This window comes from Cuculus canorus, chromosome 13, assembly GCF_017976375.1.
Source record: "Cuculus canorus isolate bCucCan1 chromosome 13, bCucCan1.pri, whole genome shotgun sequence".
Taxonomy (NCBI): domain Eukaryota; kingdom Metazoa; phylum Chordata; class Aves; order Cuculiformes; family Cuculidae; genus Cuculus; species Cuculus canorus.
This window is the reverse complement of record NC_071413.1, coordinates 323,793-350,245: the sequence shown is the minus strand read 5'-3', so window position 1 is coordinate 350,245 and position 26,453 is coordinate 323,793. Positions and strand designations below refer to the sequence as shown.

General features: G+C 44.0%; 2 protein-coding genes across 8 annotated transcripts in view; both read right to left on the bottom strand.

Annotated features, from left to right (window-relative positions):
* Positions 1 to 354: 354 nt before the first annotated feature.
* Positions 355 to 25,893, bottom strand: MYLK3 (myosin light chain kinase 3). Of its 7 annotated transcripts, none has more exons than XM_054078647.1 (14): positions 24,402 to 24,456; positions 24,206 to 24,287; positions 14,037 to 14,127; positions 12,349 to 12,787; positions 9,770 to 10,341; positions 7,928 to 8,033; positions 6,733 to 6,826; positions 6,326 to 6,435; positions 5,822 to 5,963; positions 4,750 to 4,820; positions 3,158 to 3,286; positions 2,386 to 2,538; positions 1,606 to 1,738; positions 355 to 621 (listed from the first exon to the last, which is right to left on the bottom strand). In XM_054078647.1, the coding sequence occupies exons 2-14, from the start codon at positions 24,227 to 24,229 to the stop codon at positions 550 to 552; spliced, it is 2,136 nt and encodes a 711-aa protein (XP_053934622.1). In that variant the 5' UTR covers positions 24,230 to 24,287; positions 24,402 to 24,456; the 3' UTR covers positions 355 to 549. The 7 variants fall into 7 exon arrangements, 6 of the variants coding, with proteins under 6 accessions (XP_053934622.1, XP_053934618.1, XP_053934623.1 ...); XM_054078643.1 differs by lacking the exons at positions 24,206 to 24,287; positions 24,402 to 24,456 and adding an exon at positions 17,258 to 18,092 and having other exon boundaries at positions 9,770 to 10,093; positions 10,262 to 10,341; XM_054078648.1 differs by lacking the exons at positions 24,206 to 24,287; positions 24,402 to 24,456 and adding an exon at positions 25,776 to 25,893.
* C13H16orf87 (chromosome 13 C16orf87 homolog) overlaps positions 25,820 to 26,453 on the bottom strand; it is an 18,281-nt gene continuing 17,647 nt past the window's right edge. Inside the window, exon 6 of the transcript XR_008452016.1 lies at positions 25,820 to 25,888. The gene's annotated coding sequence lies outside the window, so the exon portion shown is untranslated. The remainder of the gene's footprint in view (positions 25,889 to 26,453) is intronic.

Sequence of the window (26,453 nt, the reverse complement as noted above, 5' to 3'; positions counted from 1 at the left end):
CACCATCACGTTTGGGGCAAAAAAATTATAAAAAAAAAAATTAGAGAAGAAAAGGATTTCTGATATCTTTTGTTCTAAGTAACAGACACCCGAGGGAAAACCTGTGCCACGGTCGTGGCACCTGCTTGTAAAATTTATGACATCAGTCATGGAGAAAGTCCTTCCAAGAGAGTTTCCCATCCGTGGTGGTGGAGACCAGAGAACCTCCACGGTGTCCCATGGGGACAAACACACACCAACACCCCCCTGCAGAGTCAACACCTTCAGTGAGAAGTCAGCCCCATAACTGTCCCCCGTTTGTCCGTCCGTGTGTACAGAATTACTGAAAGCTTGTAAAGCCACACAAGTGGGAGCTTCTGCTGGTTAGAAATCATTTCGGTGCCTCTGCCTTGAGGCACATACTGGAACCTTGGTGCTAACACACAACATCTGAGAGGACAGATCCAAAGCCTTATGTTATAACAACAAAGGGGTAGAAGTTGCTGAAGATGCTGAGTCCTTCCATGGCTTCATGTCCATCGCCAGGAGCGGCAGACGCTTCATACAAGCTTATGCAAGTTTCATAGCCGTGCTTTGAAATCTCTTCAGCCTGTTCGCAGCAGCCACCACATAGAAATGTTTCTGTGAACAAAGCAGAACAGTTGGAGTGTGAATGCAACTGAAGTAAAGGACCTTTCCTGCAGCTGTTATGGATTCTTCTTCAGAGAGCACAAATAAAACCCCATTTACCTCTCATGACCCACCCCCTTGCGACTGCAGCACAGAACAGCTCTGTGCTGGGGAACCACTGAAGGCTGCAGAACCGCCTACTGGCACCGTGCGCTTTGGCAGCATCATTCCAAACTGTGCAGCCACACAGCTCTAGATTCGTTATTTTATAAATGCACAGGTCTGCAACCAAACAGCTGGAAAAAGCTTAAGCCTCCAGTTTAACACTCCCTAGCAAGGAATTGCAGCTCTCCAGCAACAAAAGGAAAGGTCTTGGTCCTCACTGAGTTTTCCTCATATTTCCACAGGCTTGTTTGTAACAAGATCACTACATTCACTTTTCAGGATCATTACCTATAGTCCAAAAGAGATCCCAATAAAAATCCTTACCTATCACGTCATATAAAATTTAGTACCGAAAGCACATGGGGCAACTGGAAAGGTCCCTGAGGAGTTCTCTGGATAGGTTTAAGCCTAACTTTCTCTCTCCCACACTATTTCTCTTTGTAATGGGAGGCACAAAAACTGCATGTCCCTGCTCCATGCGGACAGCATAACATGCAGCTGTTGTCCATGGGAAAAATCTCTCTGATATGAAGAGGAGGAACATTTCATATAAGCTAAGTAGCATCTGAACTTATAAATAAAAAAAAAAATGGAAAAACTTGCAAATACCAATCTTGAAACCAAACTTGCTAAAAATAGAAGCAATATCATTGTGCAGGAGAAAAAAAAAACTTAATTTAGAACTGAAAAGAGACTTCTCAAACTCATGTTGACAAGAAAGAAGCCTGTGGGCTAAGGAGAGCCAACGTACAAAAAGGGAATGAATGGCTCCTGCCATGTTCAGCCCATTTTCCCCTCTGGAGGCAGATTTGCCAGCCTTGGTCTCTTTACCTTCCATTTTCTGTGAGTGAAGTAACTCTGCAGCAACAGCTGGGACTTCAGGCGAAGCCTGGACTTCTTGGCTTTGTCAGGGAGATTGTTCAACCACTCGTGCTTCAGACACTGTGTTGCACTCATCCGGCAGCTGCAGGAGAGGAAATCAGCCACCTAAGTCCCAGCTACCTCCAGTGACATTTTCTCTGCCCTGTGCTCAGTATTACTGATAAAGAAACCACCTGTAATGAACCAGGACAAGCAAGAAGAGACACTTCTGGAGATGCCAAGGATCCTAACTACATCCTGTGCTCTCAGTGAGAGGGGGTGCATGGTTGGGTCTGCACAGGGTTGATGGAGCTGAGGTCCACTACCGCATTGTGCCTTTTTAGGGTTTGTATGTGGGTTGATTTTCTTTGGGACGCAGAAGCTGTAGAGGTTCATCATTTCTGCCGTTTGTGTCAGGTTTGTGCGAATCCAAAGGAACAATAAAGAGCTTTTGCTCTGAGAAGGAATACTAAAAGACAGATCCCTATGCCCTTTACAAATCCCTACAGACTTCCTGTGTTCTGCCCTGCATCAATGCTACTGAGAAAAGCAGCTTTCTTCAGCCAAGGTAATGCGGACATTTTCCTTTTAAACAGGGTCTTTTGAGCCACTGAGTAACTGCCCAGCAAGCCCAGATATGGCACACATGTCATGGGAAGTTCTCATTGTTGGCTACAACAACCTGAACACTTGACTGGGAGGAGCTCACTGTTATCAGGTGCTACTGCCCTCACAGTCAGACAAAGGTACCTTTTCTCCTTCACAAGTAATCTGGAAATGAAGTCTTTAGCTTCCTCTGACAGCTGCTCAAACGCTTCTGCATCAAAGTCCCAGTTGCAGTTGACAACGTAATTCATTGTTTCCGCATCAGTTTCTCCCAAGAACGGAGAGAGGCCACTAAGCCTTGGAAAAAGAAAGGGAGGGACAGAGATGAGTAGGTATTGCATGCAAGAGGTGTTTTCCCTTCTGGGAATTCTCTGCTTTACAATTGTGATCTTCTGGAGAGGAAAGACTCTCAGCTATGGGGGTTCCACTTCCCAATCCCTGCCAAGATAAGCCAGCAGCTGGGAGCAATAACGCGCTACTCCAGCAGTTCACTTGCTAGACGTCCGGGAGCACGTTCACAGATCCCCAAGGGAATTAATTCAGTGGGGATCCAGGTACAGACTTCAGTGCTCTCCCAGCCGGGAAAGCCAGAGAGCATTCCTAAATCAAGGACCACATCCATATCTAGCTTGAATTGAACTCTGAACAATAGCATTTTTTCAGTTAGTTGCTCTGGGCAACTTCTCTAAGTAGGAAAAGACTCAACCCCTTTTACCTTGCTAAATAAGGTGGTAAGAGAGAAGAACATTCACACATTTGTCCAAAGGATTACTTGTTGTTTGGAGAGTTTATCTGCACAGCCAGGTGCCCTTGCATTACAGGCTGAGTTTTTAACAGAACAAATTAGAATGAATCACAGCCATGTTCCTGCCCTACAGAGCCCTTGCTGCCATCAACCCCTGCCAGGGTTACTCACAACATATATGTGATGACGCCCACGCTCCACATGTCTGTTGGGAAGGACACAAAGTCGTAGTTCACCACTTCAGGAGCCAGGAACTCTGGAGTTCCAAAATTCACCTTCAGCTTCTCTCGAGGTTTGTACCTTCACCAGAAAGAGAGAGACATCACTGTGGAGGGCAGGCTGGGGAGCAGGGCAGGCTGGGGAGCACGTCTTCGTAAAGCCCAAGGCATGGCTGTTTGCCACGCGAGCACAGCAGAGCGAGCACAGCAGGCTCACCCGAGCAGTCAGGACAGCTTTAAGGTCTTTAAAAAAATGAACACGTCAATTTTTCTGTGACGTGGGTGAATTCACCACCAGCTACCCCTTTGCTAGAGCAAAGCCAGAAGGGAGACCAAGGGCAATAAAATCTGCAGAGGCTTTCTCGAAAGAGCTGTACTCTGCCAGGCTCCACAAGGTGCTTTGCAGCAAACGTTGTCCAACATAAACAAAGCAGCTTCCATTAAACAGGTTTGGAGAGCATTTGCTTAGTGGGATGCACCCCCCTACAACTCGGGGTAAAGGTCTGTATCAGAGGAGCACAACAGTTCTGCTGAGGTGGGACTCTGGAGAGGATTGTTTGGGCTTGGAAGCAAGTTAAATAGTGAACCATACAGGAGAAAATTATTCTGGTTTAAGGATTAAAAGGGCAAGATTATGCAACTGAACCAGCAATAATTGTCACTGATGGCAGCTGGAGTTACGTCTGCACAAACTATTACAGAGTTGCTTTGATATCTCTATGTCCTGAAATAATTTGTTTTAAAAAAAACACTTTAGTGGAATTTTGCATCTTTACCCTCCCAATTTAAATAAATAAATTTCAATGTATCAATTTCTGGCTTTATAAAATACTTGTACAAGAAAAAAGCTCTTTTTCTTGTACAAGCTCTTTTTCTTTCAGAAAAAAAAGATGGGCAGAACATCCATACACACACGCAGGTACGTACCTGCATGAATGTGACACACTTGGCTGAACAAAACCTCAAAGCATTTAGAAAAGAAATGGTGGGATGTTGGCGCTACCATTCTACTAACAGGAACCACTCCTTTTTATTCTGGGAGGACTGATCCACATTTCCACAGCCTGCCTTTAACAAAAGCATGCAAGCAAAGTAAAAGGATGGAGACGGTCCATATTTCCTTGAGGGTTTCCTCTTTCACATGGGGGAGTTCAAATGTGGTTTCTTACCCCACCTCAATGAACTTTTCTATGTAAAGAGTTTAGCAGATAATTTCCACAACTTGAACCTGCCCAATAAAACCCAGCAGTCAAGAAGTCTGAGAGCCTTCACAGAGTCCCTAGAGTCAAAGCTCTACATGGGGAATAATTCTGAGATAATTAGCACAGCAGTACAGCTTTATCTGAACAGAAACGCTGTTTGGGAAAAGTAATTAGATAATTAACGTACACAGCAGAAACCTCACGCCTGCTGCAGCTCATCCTCACAGCAGAGTTACTTTAGGAGCCATTAAAACACATTACAACCTCCAAGAACTACCAAAGATGGGTCAGAGGTTGTGGGGTTGGGTTTGTTTTTAAAATAAATTCATAGCTGAACTCTTACCTCCTTGCTAATCCAAAGTCAATAATTTTAATCTGGTTTCCGCTGCGATTTACACATAGTATGTTTTCAGGCTATGAAAAGAGAAGAGGGTATTAAGAGTTAAACATGTGGCTGTTTAAGAGAGACATCCAGCCAGGCAGCTTGTAAATCTGAGATCTTAATCGCGATTTGTAGGATTGTACTTTTCCTTCTATTCCTGTCAGTGAGAGAAGGATTTGACTGACAGATTGAATTAATCAAAGGTTTAGGTTTGGACCTCCCATATAGAACTTTGACTTTGTTCTATGTAACAACATTCCTAGATTTCACCATAGGCAACATTTTGGAAAGTGAAGGCTCCGCACAGTCTGGTGGCTGAGCTTACCCAGGGATTCACTCCTGAAGTAGAGACTAGCTCCATAAAAAGCCCCAAGAAACAAATGGATCCTTTGGTTTGCCTACAAAGCCAAAAACATGTTGTTTTATTTTATAATGGGAATCTTTTTCAAGGCAGGAACAGGGAGGAGGATGGTGTCCAACATCATTGTAAATACACAACTGTCTACAGGCCAGCCAGGTTCAACACCGTTTGTGTAAAGGGCTGTATAAATCAGCAGGAAAACATTGATTGGTTTTCCTGTTGACAGAGGTCGGTTCTTGAGGGGCTGTAAGGAAAATATTGTCATTCTAGCGCAGTTCAGCTCCAGGCAGAAAAATGTACAAACAACAGGGAGCAGCCTGAACAGGTACAAGGGGGCAGGGGCTGTGGAGGGGAGACTGCAGGCACTTCTCACCAAAGAGGGGTTGGGCGTGGGTGTTCACAGCAATAGGGCGCTGTTGAGTTCCACACAGAAGGAAAAGCTTCTGATTTGAGAGGCAACAGCACAGAACCTGTTCTTCTCACCACTCTAATTGAGCTACCAAACAGACATTGAACAACTGTAACGAGCCTCTAGAGTTCCACTCATTGTGGCCATCAAATGAAGCCCATCCCTTTACGACACAAGTCCGTGAGATGAGTAATGACTCGTAATGAGAGACTGTGGTGGCCCAAACCAGTGTCACTGACAAGTGCTGAGCGTGAGCTACTGACCTTCAGATCCAAATGCAGAATGTAATGCTGGTGCAAGTAGTGGACACCTTCGCAAATCTGTTTGGTAAACAGGATCGCATCCAGCTCAGTCAGGTTGTAGTTTTCATCTGTGATCCGGTCAAATAATTCACCACCATCAAGACTAAAATTTTAACATAGAAAAGTGTGTAAAAACCCTGACATTCCTCATAAGCTCAATTCACTTCCAAGTTGGGAACTTGAGCTAATTTAGCAAGGGTCCTGACAACACATCCCATATAAAGTCGATCAGCAGTCTCAATGGCTTCAAGAGACATATATAAAAGTGCCAAATATATAATTTGTAACCTAAAGAAATCATCTTTAAAACATTTTTTTTTTTCCTTCTGGAAGTGAAATCAGCTCTGTCTTAGGCTGGGAAACCACCCAAGTCTGCTTCACACCTCGGAATTCTCATTCCCCGTTTCCTCTAGTGACCCAAGAAAACCCAAACATCTGACAATTCACGAGACAATTTAAACTTACTATTCCATGATCAGAGTGATGTTATTTTTGGTTTCAAAAGCATCATAAAGCTGGATCAGATTCACATGATTTAATTGGTTCATGATATTGATTTCATTTTTTACTTCCTCCTGGAAAAATAACCAATTAACAAAAGATCAGCGAGTTCTGCTCCTTAAATTCCAATATATTCAAGCACAGTTATTTTTAAAACACAGTAACAGGCACGCCACAGGCCTCACAGGGACGGGTGGTTTAATGATGAACATGGGGGATGACAAATAGTGAAATGGGGACCAGATGATGGTGTTTGACACTGCTCAGCGACAAGCGGCCTTTGAAGGCTGGGTCGGGGACACAGTGTTAGGGTGTCTGCAGTAAGCCCAGGCTCAGGGCATGTGCACTGGGGCTCACAACAACATAGTTACCCGCTCTTTGGCTCCTTTCACTTTGATTATTTTAGCTGCCAGGCTGAGGCCAGTTGATATTTCCGTGCACTTGTGGACTTGCCCAAAACGTCCCCTGTTGATAGCAAGCACAAGATGGGAAACCAGCTTAACACAGCTCACCCAAAAACGTCTTCTACAGCTATTCTTGCTGCTGAGTAAAAATAGCACTGCACAAAGCAAAGAATCAGGTGGCGAGCAGCACAGATCTCCTCTTTCTCCTAGCTTATGAAGGATTAGTTTTATCTTTCCAGCCAGTTGTTCGATGCTTACATTAAAACATTATCCCCCTCTGTATCACTGCATTTCGCTGTGGTATGGTGACCTGACAATATTCTTTCTCCATTCTGTAATTGTACCCCCTCACTGTCCTTCAGCGCCACGATCCTGGGTATATTAACAAGGGTATTTTTGTCCTGATCTCATAACTTTTCAAAAGACTCCAAGGCCAGTAACTGTAGCCACTCTGCAGCCTGCATTTCTAGCATCTTGTGATTTCTCCCCCATGCTACCCAGTTACACCAGTGCCTCCGGGATGTTTTCTGAACAGCACCTTCTTGCTATTGCATCATCAGGCTTATCCTCCCTAAGCCATATTTGTACTTGGATCAGCTCATAAATCAAACCTTGTCAGATAAGTAAGGACACAAGAACAGAAAGGCTGAGGTAGCTGCAGACTTCCTGTGAGTGAAAACTAAACATAAGGTCAAAATCATTATAACTTCTCCCTTAGTTTTCTTTACAGCAGTTGAGCATGGAAAAAAGATTTTGGAAGCTGCCTGACCTAACGGGCTTTGCCAACTCCATCTGCTGTGAACCTATCTGCCTAAAGGTTACAGGATCTTCTCATGGCACTGGCTCTAGCCAGGATTATTGCCAAAAATGCAGAAAAACATCATCTGAGTTCACCATCAGATGTCTGAAAATGGAATCAGGGCAGAAAGCAGTGACCTACAGGATATTCCCCGCCCCCTAAACCAACAGAAGGTTGACACGAGGATCCCTATGACAGCCCAAAAGGTCTCAGGGATGAGCCTGCTCACTGTGGCTGCAGCGAGCTTGCAGATGCCTCACCCATGTATGCCTTGGAGCTGTCTAAGAAGAGAGCTCCAGCTAATGGCATCTCTCCACACCTTAGCCACCACCAGCAGAGCAGCATCAGGGACGGGACACTTACCCCCCCAGTACTTCATGACGACACACCGAGAAGCAGGTTGTCACCTCCGTTTGCTTCACACTCACAATACGATGCTCGAAAGGAGCTGGAGGAGAAGGGCTGTCATCTAGAGAGGAGACAAGCTGGTCAGTGAGATGTTTCTGCAGACAGACATCGCTGCCCTCAGGTTCAGCTCCCTCACACCAATGTTTCCACGCCACAGGACATGCATGTCACCCTGTTGTGTTTGCCAGGTGTAATGAGAAGCCCCCACTGCCTTTTGTGCTCACAGGATCCACTGCTCCACAAATCCCTACTGTTGCGTTGCTCCCACCTTCAGCATGGTTGTTCCCAAGTTCTCAGCCAGGTGTTGCTGACACAGCAGCTGTGGGGCTCCAAGAGATGAGCACAAAGCCAACCCAAACCCAACGAGCTGCTTGTGCAGACACCCAAACCAGAACTTCAGCACAAAGTACATAACCCTCACTTCCACCCTTTCTCTTTGCTTCGCATCCTTCTACCACACCACTTTTCACCTACTGGAATTCAGACAAGCACAGAAGCATCTGGATAACACTAAGCATGCAATTCCTTCATTATTTTTAGCGTGGCACGCAAGTAAAACACCGCTTGTATCTTAGCCAGGGATAAGGAAGGAGGTGCTGAAAAATACCCCAAGTCTCTGTTGCTCAAGTGAAGGCCTTGTACTAACAGCCTTTTACAGACAAGGAGCAAAGGCCCAGAGCTGAGAAAAGGATCCCACCTCTCGAATTTCAGTCCTGTCTTTTAACACAAGATATCCAGTGGACACTTTAGGAGACCAACATCTCAGTTTATGCATTAACAGAAGAGATAACATAAAAAATATCTGGAAGCTTGAAAAAATGACACTCAATCTTGTTTCAATCTTTCAAGAGCAGCTGGAAAGCCCCGCGCACATGCACAGCACCGATCAACGATGATGGTTCTGGGCAGAATCAGGAAGCTTCTCCTAGCAGAAAGACTTTTGCAGATGATGTCCAGGTCAGAGTTGCAACCACTAACGTTACAACTATTCAGTTTAATCCACTTCTGGGAAGCTCAATCAGTTAAATGGGATACACATAGTGTCCAGATTTGTCTTGGGTAAATCATCCATAAACCCACCCTCGGTGTTCCTCATTCAGAGCAGTTTTACACACATTAAACTCCAGATATCTTAGGCTGCCGTTTCACATGTACTTGGCTCATCTCCAGCCACAGCTGACAGTCACATCCAGGTAGGGACCCCTACCTGTGTACACACATTCTGGAGCACACACACACTTGTACTGCCAGGAGAGAGCACCTCCTGAAATAACACAACCAGCTGTGTTCATGGTAACCAAGAAGAGATCTACGGCAACAGCACAACAATCACCACAGCAAGACACTCTTCCTGCAGTATTCTGCTGCTCTCTGGACCTCCAGCCCGTAGTTCCTAAAGCATACCTGGTTTACATGCGCCATCCTAAGGAATAAATGCTTAATCCAAAGAAAATGGACTTTTTCAAAGTTACTCATGCCTATGATCATACACGTACTTCACCCAATTTTATTTCAAAATTTTTTTTTTTCTCAAAATACACTTTAAAAAGGAAAATTACTATTAAAAGAATTTGTACATGTGTTAATTCACTTGTTATTTACAGTCAAAGGTACCCATGGCATTTAGGCACATCCTCTTGACCTGTGAGACGCAGGTGGCCTGATGTGCACTGCTTGAGTATTACTGCATATATCTTATATATTTTATGTACATATAGTGTATATTGTGTATAAAACACAGGGGCAGCCCAAAAATCTGGATGTAAGCATTTCCAAGAGTAACCACGAGCAACTTACCGATGATGGCTTCATCCTGTGTGGGAAGCTCTTTGCTGTCTCCCAATGACTCGGCCTTTTCTGGTGCCACCCCTGCAAACGCCCAGGCATCGCTTTCACTTCCCCCTGCAGGTGCAGACTCACACTCTCTCCTCTTGGAGATGGTATCCACCTGGGATTCCTCTGCTTTTGCTATTTCTTGGTGGACTTCCACTTCTACCTTCACATCTTTCGTAGGCTCCTTCACAAACGTGTTCGGTGAGGTTATGGCCTTGCCTTTTAAATCCGATTTCTCGTCAGCCTTCTTTCCTCGTTCAGGCTTGCTCAGTAATGGCCGTTGTTTCCCTGTTGGAGATGCAGGTTCATTTTGCTTATTGTCCCCTTTCACCTCTCGGTCTGGCTCAGAGATGATGTTTTTAGGACTCAGTTTAAGTTTTAATTTGTCAGGCAGCTGTTCGGCTCTTTGCACTTCTGCTGGTGTGGAGGATGGGGATTTTACTTTGGGACCTTTACCTCTCTGATCCTTTAAGTTTCCTTCCTTGGTCCTCTCAATCTCTTCTTTCATTTCAGTCACATGTGTGTTGACAGACACCCTGCAGAGCAAACAGCAGACGTTTGACATACAGAACTGGCCTTGCTTTTGCAGCTTTAGGAGGGAAGGAAAATCTAGAAACTGCCAAAGCTACACATTTCTACACTATTAAAGAAATCTAACGGTCCTGATCCTCTTAGGAAATACAACACTAAGGGAAGAGTACCAGAGAGTATGCTGATGCTGCTTCTGTATCCTCACCTATGCACATGCCTGCCTTCTGATGAACACAGAATGTCTCACACTGCAAAGTGTTAATCTTGCCTTTGAAAGCTCACCCGCTTTTTGCCACTATTACAGCTGGTCTAATAAAATCCCACTCCTCTAGGCAGAGACAGAGCAGTGATGGCCTTCCCAAATCACAGGCTGACTATCGGAACAGCTGACTGCACAGAGGGCTCTACAAACTCAAAGGTTTGCATCCATCCCAGTCCCTTCCAGCTGACTGACCTGCACAGTCAGACATCTCTGTGCCTCCTGCTGTGACAGCACTCTCACCACAGCTTTCTGCTAAACATGTAACTTTCATAAACTCTTTCACTCCATTAACACTATTTTTTTCTTTTTTTTTTTTTTTGCCATTCTAGCTAATGGAAAAGTTCAATAATTTTTTTTCTGTTGTGGTGCCTATGAAGAATACAGGTTAAACACAACTCTGTGCTCCTAGAATCTATAAAAGACAATCATGTTTTTTTAGTCAGCTGTTACCGCTTCAGCTGTCAGGAGCACGGTCTGATTTCAGTGAGGCTGAACTGAAACCTGTGAAGCTGTAAAGGAGATTTTATACAAGAAAAATTTATGGTGCCTAGGACAGAACGCACCTCATTTTCCCCAAAGTTATTGCCTCTTTCAGTGCAGCAACCTTATTACAAAAGATGTTATAAAAGAAAATGCTTCCACTTTTGCATAAAAGGAGTCTGAAGTTTCTCATTTTCAGCACCCTCACGCTGTGATACAGACCTGAGCTGTCAACATTGGGACAACTTTCAGGCATTTTGGGAATTCGTTCACTTTTTTAGAGAGTCCTGTAGTCCCAGCACACACTCACCCATGGCACAGATGATGGAAGCATCCACCTTGTATTCACAAATACCACTACACATCCAAAGTTTTCAAATTAAAGGACACACACACACCACCATGTCCTTGTCCAGGCTTCAGACACCAATTTGCACACACAGAAGACTGAGGAACTCTACACAAAGTAACATACAGGTAGAAATGTGTGTGTGAGTGTGTCTACCACCCCTACATACACAGACAAACAACTTCATACCCAGTAGCCCAGAAAGAGAGACACAGTAGGTAAAATGCGCCCTGCAATTTCCATCTGTAGGGGTTTGGTCGATAGGATGTTTTTGTTGTGAGGTCTTGCTGTTTTGCTTTTGGTTTTTTTTATTGTGTTTGTGTGCTTTTTTAATTTAGATAAATGGAATTAACATCAAATCCTAAATTGGATTTAGGAAAAGGAAAGAGATTATGAAAAACACATTATAAAACAGTGACATGGGGGAAAATTAGGCTAACAGAGATTAATAACGGAACAATCTGGTCATACCTTTAGGTGACCAAGGCATAAAAAAAGCCCACAAAAACACCAAGGACAGCACACAAAAGTTGTTTGTGTTTGTCAGGTACTAGTCAACAGCTGTTACACAAAAAGAGGAGCTGGAAAGGAGTGGTTTATAAATGTCTGGATACTTGAGCTATCCTAGGGCAGTCAACTTTCCATCTCTAATACACAGAAGCCCCGATCATACAAAGCCTCCCATACATCCAGCCCTTCTGCTCCGGGGCCTCATAAAAACTTACACAGGGCCCTTGCTGCTCTGAGCTCTTTGCTTTCTCCATGTGCAAGGTCTCACTACTCTGACCCTAGCTTGGCTGTTTTTCCCTGGATCATGCCTTGGCAAGAGCTGCCTCCTTTAATGACCTGGCCTTCCTTGTTTTACTTGTAACCTGTGGAACAGTTCCAGATCACAGTGGACGTGACTGACAGGGCTGTTACCTGGTATGTGTCACTTCACACCCTGTGTCAGATACAGCCTGGGATGTGGAGGGCACAGCTTCTCGGGATGCCACACTTGACGGTGGAGGCTTGTTTTCATTCTTTCCAAGCTGCTGATGAACAGGCTGGCCGTGGCACCCCTCCAGGCAGGGGGCCCTGTCCATATCGTGTGCTTTAGCAGGAACATTTTGGTTGCCTAGATGATCTTGATTTACGAAGGAAAGACCGTTGTGTTGATTCAAAGCTTTGACACCTATGTCCTTTTGCTGCTGACAGCTCTTAGAGCCATGTGTTTTGCCAGCACCTTCTGCTGCTTGCTGCTGCACCCTCCTCTCTTTCACTTGGGGTTTGGAGTCAGCTTTGTGTGCTATGGCACTAGAAGCATCCACCTTCCCACACGCTCTCTTTTGTACATCCAGGTTTTGCCCACTTTTTGTCTCTGAAAAAATAAGCCAGTAATAAACTATCCTTGACAAAGGTGACAGCAAAACAGAGAGGGAATAAAGCAACACACCACTTGAAAACAGCTATACAGCTACAAACATCTGAAAGGGCAGCAAGAACCTCCCCAATGGTTTATGCTCGTTACAGCAGCAGCCTTGAAACTGCCACTACGAATGGTCATGGCTTCATCAGAGGTTTAAGTGCTCTGCTGGCTTTCTAGCAGCAGTACGGATTGAACCTGGATTTCCATAAAGCAAACAAAACTCATCTAAAATCCAAAATCACTCTGCAGGCAGATAGGACAGGTCATTCAGAGTCATCTGCAGTCATCCAGGACCCTTCCAACCTGACAGACCCTTCTCCTGATCTGAGGGGCAGGGACGCACCAAGCAGGACTCCAAGGGACAAAGTGGCCTAAGACAGCGCCGCTTGCGTGTTCCACAGAACAGGTTCTTCAGCACCTTCTCACAGCATTGGCTGTGAACTTTAACAGTGGAAATGGCGAGTGTAACTGCTTTCAGGACTCCGCACACACTGGTCCCTGGCAAACCAGATTAGTCCACAACCCTGTGCAGCTTCCGAGCCAGAATTGTGACCGCCTGCTTTATTTTTGACACTTCCTAAAGAATGAAGCTAAAATGGGGATCACTCAGAAGTTAAAGGATTCACTGACAATCCGTGAGCATGACAGCACAACAGGGCCTGCTCAACATCACGTTCACCGCTGTTGCAACAAGACGGGCATTAATAACAGACGCAACAGGGCAATGCCCTGAAAGTTGCATCCTAAACAGCAGCCCAGCCCTGAAAGAGCAACGAAACTTGCTGATCAGAAAGGAATCTTCCCAATGTCAACATGTCCCTTTTCAGAGAGGGGGGTGAAGGAGGGCTGTTTCAGATGTGTTAGGGGCAAAAGAATGTACGAGGTTTGCTATGTGACATTTGCTATGTGACCATTGCTGTTGTGGTGTTTCCAATCAAGTGCTGCTCTCTTAATTCAGCTCATTAATTCCAAAGCAAAAAAAGACGAGCAGCCGAAGGTGCTGCTTTTCGTTTGTTTCTCTTCTAGCATTTTGTGAGGCTTGATCCTGCACAGGAGGTAAGGAGAGCTCTATTTCCTCATCCTATTGGTGGACAAAGTTACTCAGTTACAGCCGAGTACTTCAGGCAGTGGGAAACAGCAGGCTATTAACTTCATCTGCTGCACATTCTAGAGTCTGTAGCATGCCTGGAGTGATACATACCTTCCAGAGGCTTCTTGCTTTCAGTTTGGGTTCCTCTGTTACTAAGCACATACTTAGGCTTTGCACCACTTTCCTCAGGCTTATCTTTTGCCTAAAAATGAGAGGGGAAGACAAAAATAACAGTTATGGCCAAGAGTGTATATTTCCTACCAAGTTCCTCCAGCTATGTAGGTATTCAGACTCTAAACGGACACCAACACCTCTGCTCTTGTGAATTTTTAGTTACTGCTGTGCTCCCTCCCTTCTTCCAATCACCCCTCGACTTTCACAGGCAGGTGTTGTTCTCTTCTGAGCTAAGATGGCAAAGAATACATCAGCTCACTGCGTTCCAAAATGCCGGCTGTCAGATTTTGCCTCCTGTCATTTTTTCTCATACTGATCATAAACTACAATATGTGAAACGTAAGAGAGATTAGAAAAAGAAATTATATTGTATTTCTGTTGCTTTTTGGCTAATGACTGAAAGATAAGCAATGCCACGATATTACATGTCTCTCCTTCGGCATAGTTAAAAACATTGTCTTCTAGACAATTGTCTTCTAGAAGGAGACCGTTATTTTTCACCAAATTCCTTTTTCCTCCAATCAAGAAAGCACAGAGGAGGGATGTTTTGTAATAGCATCACTGAACGCTTCACACAGCAATACATTTGAAATAAAGTTAAATAACCAATACCTAGCAAAAAGCATTACACAAAAATAGAAAAGGTGTAACATACGTCTTGGTTGGCATATAGTTGAGATCCAGTGATAAGCAGACTTCTATCCATATTTGCACAAGCAAATAAGAAACAATTAAAATATTTCTGCAGATAACATGGATTAAGAGACTCCTGCAAATCAGCCCCTTCATGTCAATAAAGCATTTCAGGGTTTCATGCTCCAACAATTCAGGTTCCACAGCAGAGCCTCTCCCTTCCCAAAACAAAACACCAAAAGTAGAAGTAGTACAAAATCATTACCATTTTTATTACAGCTCTAAGCAAACCTGCAACAATGACCAGGGGGACCATTATTCTTGCAAAATCCTACACGCAAAGCAAGCCTTGGATAAATGACTGTTTAATGCTGGCGGGTTTTCCCATCTGTCTGTTTTTAAGAAGTTAGAGGTTTGAATCCTATGAAACTCAATTCACGGTCTTTCATTAATCTGACTCCAACCCCACAAAACCTCTTCCACAGGCATTCCCATGGCATCCCTGGAATGCTGTCATGCCATCAACAAACCGCTTCAGCCAGAAATGAAAGCGCTCCCATCCCCATACTGAGTAACCTTGCGCTGAGCCAGCTCTGCGATAAGCAGCAACACTGCTCCAAAACAGCAAACCTGGAGAGCTGAAACAAGCAGGTAGCAAATTCTTTTTGTGTGCAACCCCTGTGCCACCGCAAAGCTATTGTCAATGCTGCTATCGCAAGAGTCTGCAAAAAACACACTGAAGTTAGGATGCAGCTCATCATAAGCTGATTTGTTTAAACTCTCCCTTGCTCTGCTCCACGTTACTCCAGCCAGGTCACCTACATACACTGCCTCACCAATTCAAAACCACTTGGCAGCCTGGGATCAACGTATGGATGCACCTTAAGGTCTCATAACTGAGCTCATGTACCAATTTCAGAAGTTGTTCATGACCAGAAATACAAAAGGAGAGCAGTGATGGTCATGCTACCCCTTAGTCTCCCATCTGCCCATCCATAAAACTTGAAGCTCTGACCTCCTTCAGGCTCCACTTTGAGAGCACCCACGAGGAAGCAGAGCTAGCAGCTGTTGACAGCTAATCCCAACAGCCCATGAGGAACATTCCCCCAGTGTCCCTCACATCACTTCCCTTTATTTACATCCCTCCTTACTGCTCTTTTCACAAAGAAATAGACAATCTGGCAATTAAGTTAATCATCTTTACATTCATCTCCTCCAGCCACTGACACACTGCGCTGCCAGTTCAGTTCACAAATCCTGCAAAGGACACTGTCCGTTTCCAGGCATTTGGCAGGGATGGCAGGGAGTAACTTCTAATGATGCAGCTTTAACCAAAACTTACCAAACTTTTCCATTTCTCAAAAATCCATAGAACTGAAATTGGAACTGCAAGTAAGTACAAGCTTCATCTCTAGCCAGAGTTAAGACTGATACCTAATGTAGGATTTATTGTTCTCAACACTAATGGAAACTCTTCGTAAATTCTTTTGTCTCCTAACAGTCTAGCTCACTTGTCAGCCTCTGGGACTGAAAAAGGGAGACCAGGAGAGCGCTCAGAAGCCCAGAAAAGGATGCAAGCATCTAGCATCGCCCTGTTCTTGAGAAGTTTAGGTGTTCCTTCCAACAAAACATTTTACAGTTTTGGTGAAAAATGTTTAGAATTAAGATACAAAGGGATACTTGCATCTGAGCCAAGTCCTCCTTATTGTAATCACACCTATATATACAAGGAGATTCTTGGAGCAAACAAACCTAATTTGGGTTCTTGCAGTTCCCCCCTTCTCTAGTCTGGGATAAAAGCCATTGTAAGAACTGAAAACTCCCGATAGCTAAAACTAATTCCAGATGCCTGGAACTTATAAAACCAAGGTTAATCTATCCCAAAGTACAACTACATATTAGTCTTGCCTATTCTCCCTCACTGTCATCAGTATTTAAAAAGTGCATAGAAGCTGATGTCTAGGAACTTGCAAACATAAGAAGAAATTGATATGAGGAGTGAATATCATCAACGGAGTAGATAAAGTCACAGGTTTATCATAAAGATTCAGCTAGAGACAACTCAGACGTCTAAAGATGCATCAGTCTCCTCAGTGATTTGACTGTAAGTTAGCACAGGTTTTAGTAACTGGCCTGGTGTTCAAAACTCCCCATCAAATAAGGAAACAAACACTTCTTCAAACACAAAATGCTTCCACTATGTTACTCGTCCTTTTCAGTGAGGCCTCTACCCAGTCAATAATTTGACATGGCTGCTCTTCAAGCATTGGTGGAGGTTGGATTCTCCTTCCCAGTAGCAAACTACTCCTCGCTTGTTACAGGATTGCCTGGCATGTTTGGGAATCTCAGACATAAGAGCACAAGGCACTTCTTGAGCCTCAGTCTCTGCCTTAAGAGGCTTGCAGATCAAAGGTCACAGCAGTAAACTGCACAGCAATACTGAAAAGAACCCAAATTACGCATTATATGAAGGGACCCCAAAGCCCTGCTACGTCATAAATAAAAATATGGAAAACAAAACCAACCTCATCAAGGATTTCCAGCAGACTCCCCTTCTTCCAGGGCACAATGCCTTTGAGAATAAAATCCACTACTTTAGAGTTTTTTAATATTTCTCCCATAAATGTGATAACTTTATCCAGCGTATCAACCCTTCTCTCTATCTTTGCCAGCCTTTCCCTATGCTTCGAGGCATCTACCTGGGCAGCTTTTATCAGTTTCAACACTTCAGAGCAGATGCTCTGGACATCAGTCTGCTGAGCACCGTCCGATACCTTTAGGCCCTTTTTCATCGCGTCTGTCTCATCAGGAGCTGCTTGGGATACTGTTAGCTTGGTAATGCCTTTTTCTACATCATCAGTGCCTTTGTTAACTTGCTGCAGTTTGTCTGTCAGATCTTCTTGGAAATGCAACAGTTTATCCATTTTTTCATTCAAGAGACTCAGTTTTTTGTCCATCATACTCAAAGTGTTCACTTTTGTAGGCTGTAACTTGGCCAGGGCAGTTCCCTCTGCAAGGTCCAAGCCACCTGCAGACATTCTGTCCAGACAGCAGGTTGTCAGCTAGATCAGGCAGGCTTTTCATCAGTCATAAATTAGAAAATGAGTGGTTGAAACTTCATCATCTTCAGCTATTCCTACAGCACACTCTCACGTACCGCAGTCACTGGAGCAGATCATGAAGCAGCTACTGCACAAAAGATTTATTTCTCCCTTATCTGTTTCTTACTGTGCGCTGCCTGGAGGTAATTTGGCACTAAACTGTGTTTTCTTGGGCCTCCTTGACGTCACAAAGCCATTTAAAATTCTTTCTCAAGTGGCTGTTGATAGGCAAGCATCTTAACAACTGCCAGTACCCAAGCAGACCTCTGGAGGGAGGAGGATTGTTTTTATGACCAGGTTTAGTTCTGTGATAAAAGAAAAGAACTTGCTAGAGCATTTCTTGTTATTAAATAGGGAAACTATAAAAGTAACTTTGGCGGCCTTGAATTCTTTCAAGCCTGAGTACAGAAGCAGAGCACCCAGCACAGACACAGGCTGTGCTCTTTAACTTGGCTGGCACTTGAATTTAAAAATAGAGTACAATGACAAGGATCTGAAATGTGTATCTAGCACCAGCATGTCTCTGTCAAATGAAACTTCTAAAATTAAATCTTTCTCCCAGGCTACGAAAGGGAACAGAGTGCAAAAAAAATCTTCATGAAGGCCCAGCAGAATTAGTCCAACTGTTAGCAACAAAATTATTAAGCCATAAATCTCATTTAGAGGATTTGTTGCTGACTTGGTCTCGCTCCTGTATCACAGCATGTCTACTATAAAAATGACAGCTGGTCGCAAGAGAACAGAAAGGCGGTCGCTCTACACTGGCACAATCCCACTGCCACAGCTCTGAGCACTTTAAAAACAAGAATGTGCTCTCACAATACAGCGCAGACTGAGGGTCAGTCCTCTTCCACGGGGGGCAGACTGCAGCACCAAGAGATGACACTGTGTGTCTCTTGCTGGACATGACACTGTCAACCAACCACACCAAGCTCTCCCAGGTCCCCTTTGACCGCTGCTGTAGAGCAGGGGGAGAAAGCCGTGGGGAAATCCTGCCGTCATGGGAGTCCTGTGCAACAGTGCAATGGAACCACAGCAAAGCCCTGGCCTTCGGAATGCTGAGCATCCCTCTGTCTCCAATCCCTTCCTCCATTTTTGGAAGGGGCTCATGGGAAGGAAGTGCAATTTTCCATAGGAGATAGGACGTTCTAGAAACTAAAATCCTCCCTCTACATTCCACAGAGTAGCAGCAGCATTAAGATTTCCTTCTCAAGAAGATGTTAAGTCCTTGCCAGTTACGTAAGACAAGGGTTTCTATCTCTACAATAAAAAAAATACTTCGTTCAATCCACCAAGGTCACCACATAATTACAGCCAACCTGGTGGTTCTGTGACATTTAGAGGTCAAAATTGGACTTATGAAAGATACTGAAAGCTTTAATACTTGGCCTGTTCATGGCCTTCAAGGGAGAGTTGGAATACCAAGCAATGATATCAGAAGAAAACTTGGCCTGTGGAAGCTGATGGGAGTCGGCACATCACACCATGTCACTTCTGATCAAAACCAGTAAAGTCCCTGGTATTCACAGTGGTCTGAGATAGCATGGCATCAGCTTTACGATACCCCATATAATCTTATTTTGACCGCCAAACATACAATACAGTAAAATGTGCAGCTCTGTCTTGAAAGTACAAGACTCTGGCAATAAAAGCTTCACAACTCTACTACTGCACGTAAAGAATCAGAGTTTTGAGCCCAATGCCTCTAAGCAATTAATTCAGTCAAGCCTACAAACACGCTTGGTTACAAGTAATCATAACAGCCAACATTGTCACTAAATCAAGACTACCAACAGAATGTTGTCCTCCTAGGGAAAAAAAGAAAAAGGCAGAGTCATTTGATTGTTATATTTGAAGTCAGACAGCTTGCAGCAAATATTTTTACAGGAAAGCCTCGCCGCAAAAAGCCATCCAGAGCTGCACACGGAGAACTTAGCTGCCTCCAGCAGAGCACTGTTACCAGCACAGCACGCATGGCCGTGAAACAATGCACAGACCATAACTGTGCACAACCAGCCTTCTGGAATCTCAAACCCTCTTTAATTATTCAACAATTGAGAGCCAAAAGCATTAACAGTGCCCCACTGATATTCTCTAGTGTGATTATTCATATAACCAATTATTTAATACTTCTCACAAACAATGGACTCTAATGGTAAATGCTGCATAAAACAAAGCAGCAAATTTCACAGAAACAAAAAGGAAATCTCTGAATTTATGTTAGTTTACAGAAGCAGCCTTGCCTGACTGCAGCTCAAGAGGCACAAACCATCTCCTCTTCTTTGCTCACGCGCTGTGTATTCCAGCTGTACGGAACAGATTTCATCACCAAATACCTGCTCACACAGGGCGCCGTGTGACGCAGGATACGGCACTATGGAGAATTCTTGCTACCTGCAGCAAACATTCCTTGCCCGTGGTGTCCGAGGAACACACAGGGAAGACACAGTCCAAGCCACCTCCTACTCCAGTACAGCCGTTCAACTTACAACACTGCTTACGTTGGACTGCGGGTCCTTAAGCAACTGCAAAATTATGGGTGGAATGAAGGACAGAAAAGGGTGGAACATCACTCAACCCATAGTGAGAAGCTTGAAACATCTGTCACAAAGTTAAGGCCAGTTTTTCTTTCTTTTTTTCCCCACTTCCTTCTCTCTTCCCTCCCCTTTTAAAATTCTGGTAAGCACACACAAAGGAAAATCAGCTTCAGTGGATCTAATCAGTTATTTTATCTTCAGGATGATAATATGCTCAAATTCTGGCAAAAAAATCTTTTATTCCTTTTGCTTTGAATTACAATAGAAAGCAATTTTTGTTTAGAAGATTGATTTAGTGCCCAACATATGCCTTTCGCTTGAGCTGCCTGAAGAGCATGTTCAGTTCCACTGGCAGTCTAGAGCCTCTCACAAAAAGAGTGAGAGACAAATCCAAAGCTGCCTGACTCCACATTATAGATCATGGTTTGTGCATCTTTAAACACCACAAAAAAAGTAGCTATCATAACAAATTTAATAGCCTATCAAACTTGCTTTTCCTTTGGGAGGAGCTAGTGCTGATAACGACATTTTGCACCTACATACTGCAACAGACAAGGCCTCATCTTCAGTAGTCCCCAAACAACACCCAAGAACCTGAAGTGCCATAAGGCCAACGAACACCAGTGAACCTCACAGGACCTCTGCAGACCGCAGCGCTCTGCTCAGTCACCCTATATCATCACTGAACTGGTGAGCCACAGGACTCTGTGATGGTCTGGACATAGCTTCAATCAAGCTTCTGACAATAATTGGTCTCCTGTGGATTTCTGCTTGTTTCTTCCAGGTAACAAAAAAAAAAAAAAAAAAAAAAAAAGAGCACTGTGACCCAGGATTCATAGGCAACTGCCTCCATGGTGTCAAAAGCTGAACTGAAATGAAGATCAAGGATAACTTTAAAATGCCTCCAAGCCATCAAGTATCTCAGAAGTGCCAGGGAAGAGGAATACGAATGCTGGAGAACCAGAACCGCAAATGACCTTGAACGGGTGATGCCAAAGACATTTCTGTTCTCAAGGGGAAAAGGAGTTTATTGCTGTTTGGCTTCAACCCCACACACTCTTCCAGATGTCAGAAAACAAGATAAAAATCCACATTCAACACAAAGCAGCTATGATGTGGCAGTGCAGTGATGATCCCTCCTTGCTACCTCTGACCCAAAGGAGGAAACAAACACAAAGATGGGGTGAAGAGGAAAAAAAAAACCAAAACAGTACAAAACTCTACAGCATGTACTAAAGTGACAGCAGAGGCTTACGTCCCAAATGAGAAATGTCACAGAGGTTAAAACCAGCTGCTCCAACAGATCATCTCATTAGATCACTGCATTGCTTCCAAAGCCACAGTAAAACCAGAGATGGCTGAAAGTATGTAGGTAATGAAAAAAATAACCTTTTAAAAGGCCAGAACAAAGCCAAAGGTTTATAGAGAACTTGGGGGCTTTGGGAGATGTTTGCAATGGATGCAATGCAACGGAGCTGTAGGGAAGTGAAGAGCTCAGTGTTGGTAACACATAAGGAGCTTGCAAAAGGAGAAAAACAAATTGCAGGTAAGTGCAAAACAACTGAGCTACATCTGCTAAACACTAATCAGGAAAAAATACTAATAAATATCCTTTACATATTTAGAAATGAGCTGTGGAGTTTTTCAAGTTACACTAAAAATCTACTTCATCCACATCCAATTGCTGCAGCTCATTAACATACACTTCTTAGCTTCCCCCCAGCAAATGGAAGGGTCCCTGAATTTTCTTAGAGTATCCAAACTTTTGAAGAATTCAGCCCTACAACAGTGAGTAATTTCTCATGAACAGATGTTTCCTAGGCACATGAAGGTGCTAAATTACATCCACAGGGTAACGGTGCAGCAAGAGACCACTTCTCATGACAAATGGCAAGCACTGAAACAGGCACCAGCCTGAATTTAGAGGAATAACTTCCAAGGGCGAGACATACCATACAGCCTGGGTAAGCCTGTTTAGTCCAGCAGCTGGGTCTCCTACTGAGATGGGACAAAGATGCCCACCTGCCATACACAGCGGAGTACCAGGACTGGCTCCCACCTGCTTTAGAAGGCCAAGCACTCAACATCCAACATAACATTCATGTTGGCTGCTTGCAGAAATCCACTTCACAGAAGAGTCCATAGAGTATGACTGGTCTCCTCCAGTGGCCCTGGCACGATGCACCTCAATACTGCCTAGCTCGCAAGAACACACCGTTCCTACAGCACCACAGCAGCTGAATCGTATCACTATATAAATACTTTTTTCTTTTCCTATATTTAGAGACAGAAAAATTAACCGAGTAGCTTATTAAACTCTCTTGAAAGCCGCGATTTCTTGCCCCGCCCCATTTTACTCTTCTGCATATAACTGAGTCTAAGTCTAACACACCCAGGCAGCAGGCACAGCTCAGGATAGGTTAATAATGTGAGATTAGGTGTCGTATTGTAATGCAGCTCTGCCAAACAGCTGACAGCAGAGCTGAACAGATCAATTATTATGTTTCATCTACATCAAAGTGATGAGCTGTCCAGATAACACTGTTTTACCACTTGCCCACATGGCTTAACAAGAATCTTCAAGTACTTCCTCCAGGTTCCTTTGCCTCTTGGGAGGCCAGGAAAGCACCTGCTGCCCACTAACAGTCACTCACTTGACCTCACAGCTTATTCTCATCACCAGGTCTGTTAACCTCAAACTACTTTAAGGAGCTGCCTCCTTACTTTCAATTTTCATTCTTGTGGACTTTTTTCCCCTTTGTTTTTGTTTTTGTTTTTTTTTTTTTTTAACCCAAGCAGCCACTAAACTTGTACCCACTTGGGCTAGAAGAGTGGGAGTCAGTCATGTTTCCCAGTGTGGTGGTAAGGATTCCCCCTTTCACTCCTCCACAGCCTGCAGCAAAGAGCTCACTTGTGCACAAAATCAAACTGGAGCGCATCACATCTTTTCCACATCTTTTCCCACAAAGCCTGGGAAGACAGCATTAACAACCAAGATGCTCAGAAATTTTCCAACTGTGTATTATTCCAGAAGTCCCAATCCTTTAAAATGGCTTATGACTTCCCTCGAGTTTTTTTACAGTCTCACCATCTTTCTGCTAGCTCTCCATAGCAGCAGGCACATAACCTGTCAAGAGTACGGACTCAGAGGTGGTAGACACACACAAACACCAGGTTCAACACTGCGACCACCGGAGTCTGAAGCGTACACACTCATCAGCTCCTACTGGAACAGGCTCAAACCCGACTTAGAGGCTGCCAGTCTACATGGGAGAAGAGAGTCCTCGCTGGGATTAACATTGAGTTTACAGATTAGAGCAGTTCTCACTAGCTTTAATAAGAACTACACACATGTCCAAGGCACTGTTCATCCTTATATGCTTCCTCACTGGCTGTATCCTCTAGAGATTAATTTGAGTGCTGTCTTTGTATATAGAACAAAAAATGAAATAAGCGATAAGCATGAGTTTGGTAAACTGGCTAGAATGATGTAATCCAGTGCAAGACACCCAAAACAAAGTTATTTTTGATTCTTAGCCCACTGAAGACTAGGAAAACAAACAACAAAAAAATTAATCTAACTAAATACAAGATAGCTTTTACCTGTGGAGCTTAACATGTTTTCAGAAGAGAAACACCATTCTCACTAGCTTTACAGGAAGGGAAATCGACACGATGAATATGAAACTCTGACACGCAACAACTACAGCAATAAGCTGTAGCAGCCAACCTCCACAGAATTGGAACAGCAGTCTGTCATACTGTGCTACAAATATGCCACTAAGAATAAAAGTTTCAATGTGCCCAGGCTCTCACAAAATACACAGTTACTTACAAAGGCAAGGCCTGCAGCTGTCATTTCAGAAACACCTCCTTACACACTGGCAGGTGTTTCACAGGCAAACAGACCACACAACCTAGAACACCAAACACACACAGAGAGCACGTTACAAAAGGCACAAAGACCAACACAGTACCAAAGTGTTAGTTTGCACTCTGGGCTCACAACAAAGCACTAAGGAATCCCTTACCGTAAATCTCTTTATGTAATCAGAAACACAAAAGCCTCCCATGCTCAAACGAAGGGATCTGTGAACGGAAGACTCTCGATACAGAGTTCCCATCCTGCTTGACTTGTCCGGTGGTCAACCCAGGTAGCCTGAAACTTTTCACTGAATAAAGCCACACAGCCACCCTGGATCTTGCTAGAATTCTGCTTGTGAGATAAATGAGGCATTTCATCTTATCTTGCACTACAGCGGGCATTCCAATCATTTCAATTCCTTATCAGCAGCACCAAGTTTTATCCGTATCCCAGCAGTCACTTCCTGAACTACTGATAACAGCTACTGTAAGGCACAGAAACAACAGAAGATGACAGCCAATCTCTGGAGTTACTGGGGTCCCTCCTTTGCACTTCTCTCTTCCTCAGCCTGTTTTTGCCCAATCTCGCTATTCAGGAGTAATTCAGGACAGTGTGTCGTTGCTTAGCCAAGGTGAACAAGACCATCATTTATCTGCCTGCTGCTCTCTTTCTCAATGACACTGGTTACTGCCACAATATATTCCTTTTAACACAACATGGTTATTACACATGTGGGCACTTCTTTAATTTCCAGTTCTTTAAGCCATAACATAGAAACAGAGGGAACAAAAGAATGGACAAAGAAGGACAAACCCTCATGCTTCATCAGAACTCGCATACCTCTTTATGCCTCTGAGCACTGTTCCTACACTCTGATGCTACGCGCACAGAGCCATGCACTCCAGTCTGTGAAACACCGGCACAGGCACACAAACATACTCACAAATGTATGCTGCCATGAAGTCCGTGGCGGCGCATTTGTGAACACCTATATTTAGAATTTTTTAATTAACTAGCAGCCATAATGCACCCAAACGATGCTCCTCCTCACGCATCTGGTCCTCAACTAATGTATTCCTTTTTCTTTTGCCTCATGTGAAATATACAGTTTCTAAACTGAGTTCTTACCTATAATGCTGTCAGCGTGATACAAATACACAAAGATAACAGATATCAAAATGCTGGATGACCTAAGAAGGAAAGTAAGTTCTGAAGAAGTAGAAGCAAATCTACTTTCGGTTTTCCTTTGTGCTATACCTTTCTTTCCCACTCTGCCAACAAGTTGCAGCAGAATTTGCTCTGTTTGATTACTAGCTATGAGTGATCTAATCACATCAGGCACAGGTATGAAAAACAGTAGCCACTCACTGTGAACCCACGGCCTTTGGGCAGAACCATAAGCATCTCAGGCAGCAGTACCTAGGCTTAGCACAGGCCATGCCTTCATCGCTTACAACAGAAATGAGTTTTACCACAGGATGAGTGCATGTGCCCTCTTCCCTAAAATAATCAAGCAAGCAATGGAGATAAGATACAGTACCTTTCTCATTACGATCTAAGAGGTGTCAGGTCCAGATGTGTGGGTATAGATCTGGCTACCCCTCACAAGTGCTTCGTTTCCACTCGGGTCTGTGCAGCAAGACAACCACTGTGCTGTTAAAACAAAATAAATCCAACTGAGAACAGACAAAAGCAGCGAATCGAGGTGAACAAGGAACTCTTGCAGGGCAAAAGCCAGGGAGATGGCCATGCTTACAGTGCTACAAGTGCTTTTTACTGCCTGGCAGGGAATGCTTTTCAGACCATTCAACAAACAAGTGGGAGTGTGAGGGGTTGGCTGGGGTACAGGATGATGTGGCTGCAGCTCACAGAGGTGACAGTCTAACCGAGAGGTTCACAGTCTAGCATCTCAGTAAAGGGATACTGGCAACCTGAGGCTGCCCGAGACACGGGAGGTAGTGCCCCAGAAATGTGAGGTGTGCCTCAGCTGTCAATTTCCAATGCAATTTCTAACTTGACATCTGTGCCCTGGCATTTCCACCTATAAAACAGAGTTAAACTCTTAGCTCACAGAATACTTACAGAGTTGTAGAAGCTACTATTACTATTCCCCCTTTTAAAAGGCAAAACCAACCCCTAAGTCCCAGATCCAAACTGCCCCCAAATTTTAAAATGCATCACCTAGCTCCATATAGCAGTACAGAAGAGGCAGTGAGCA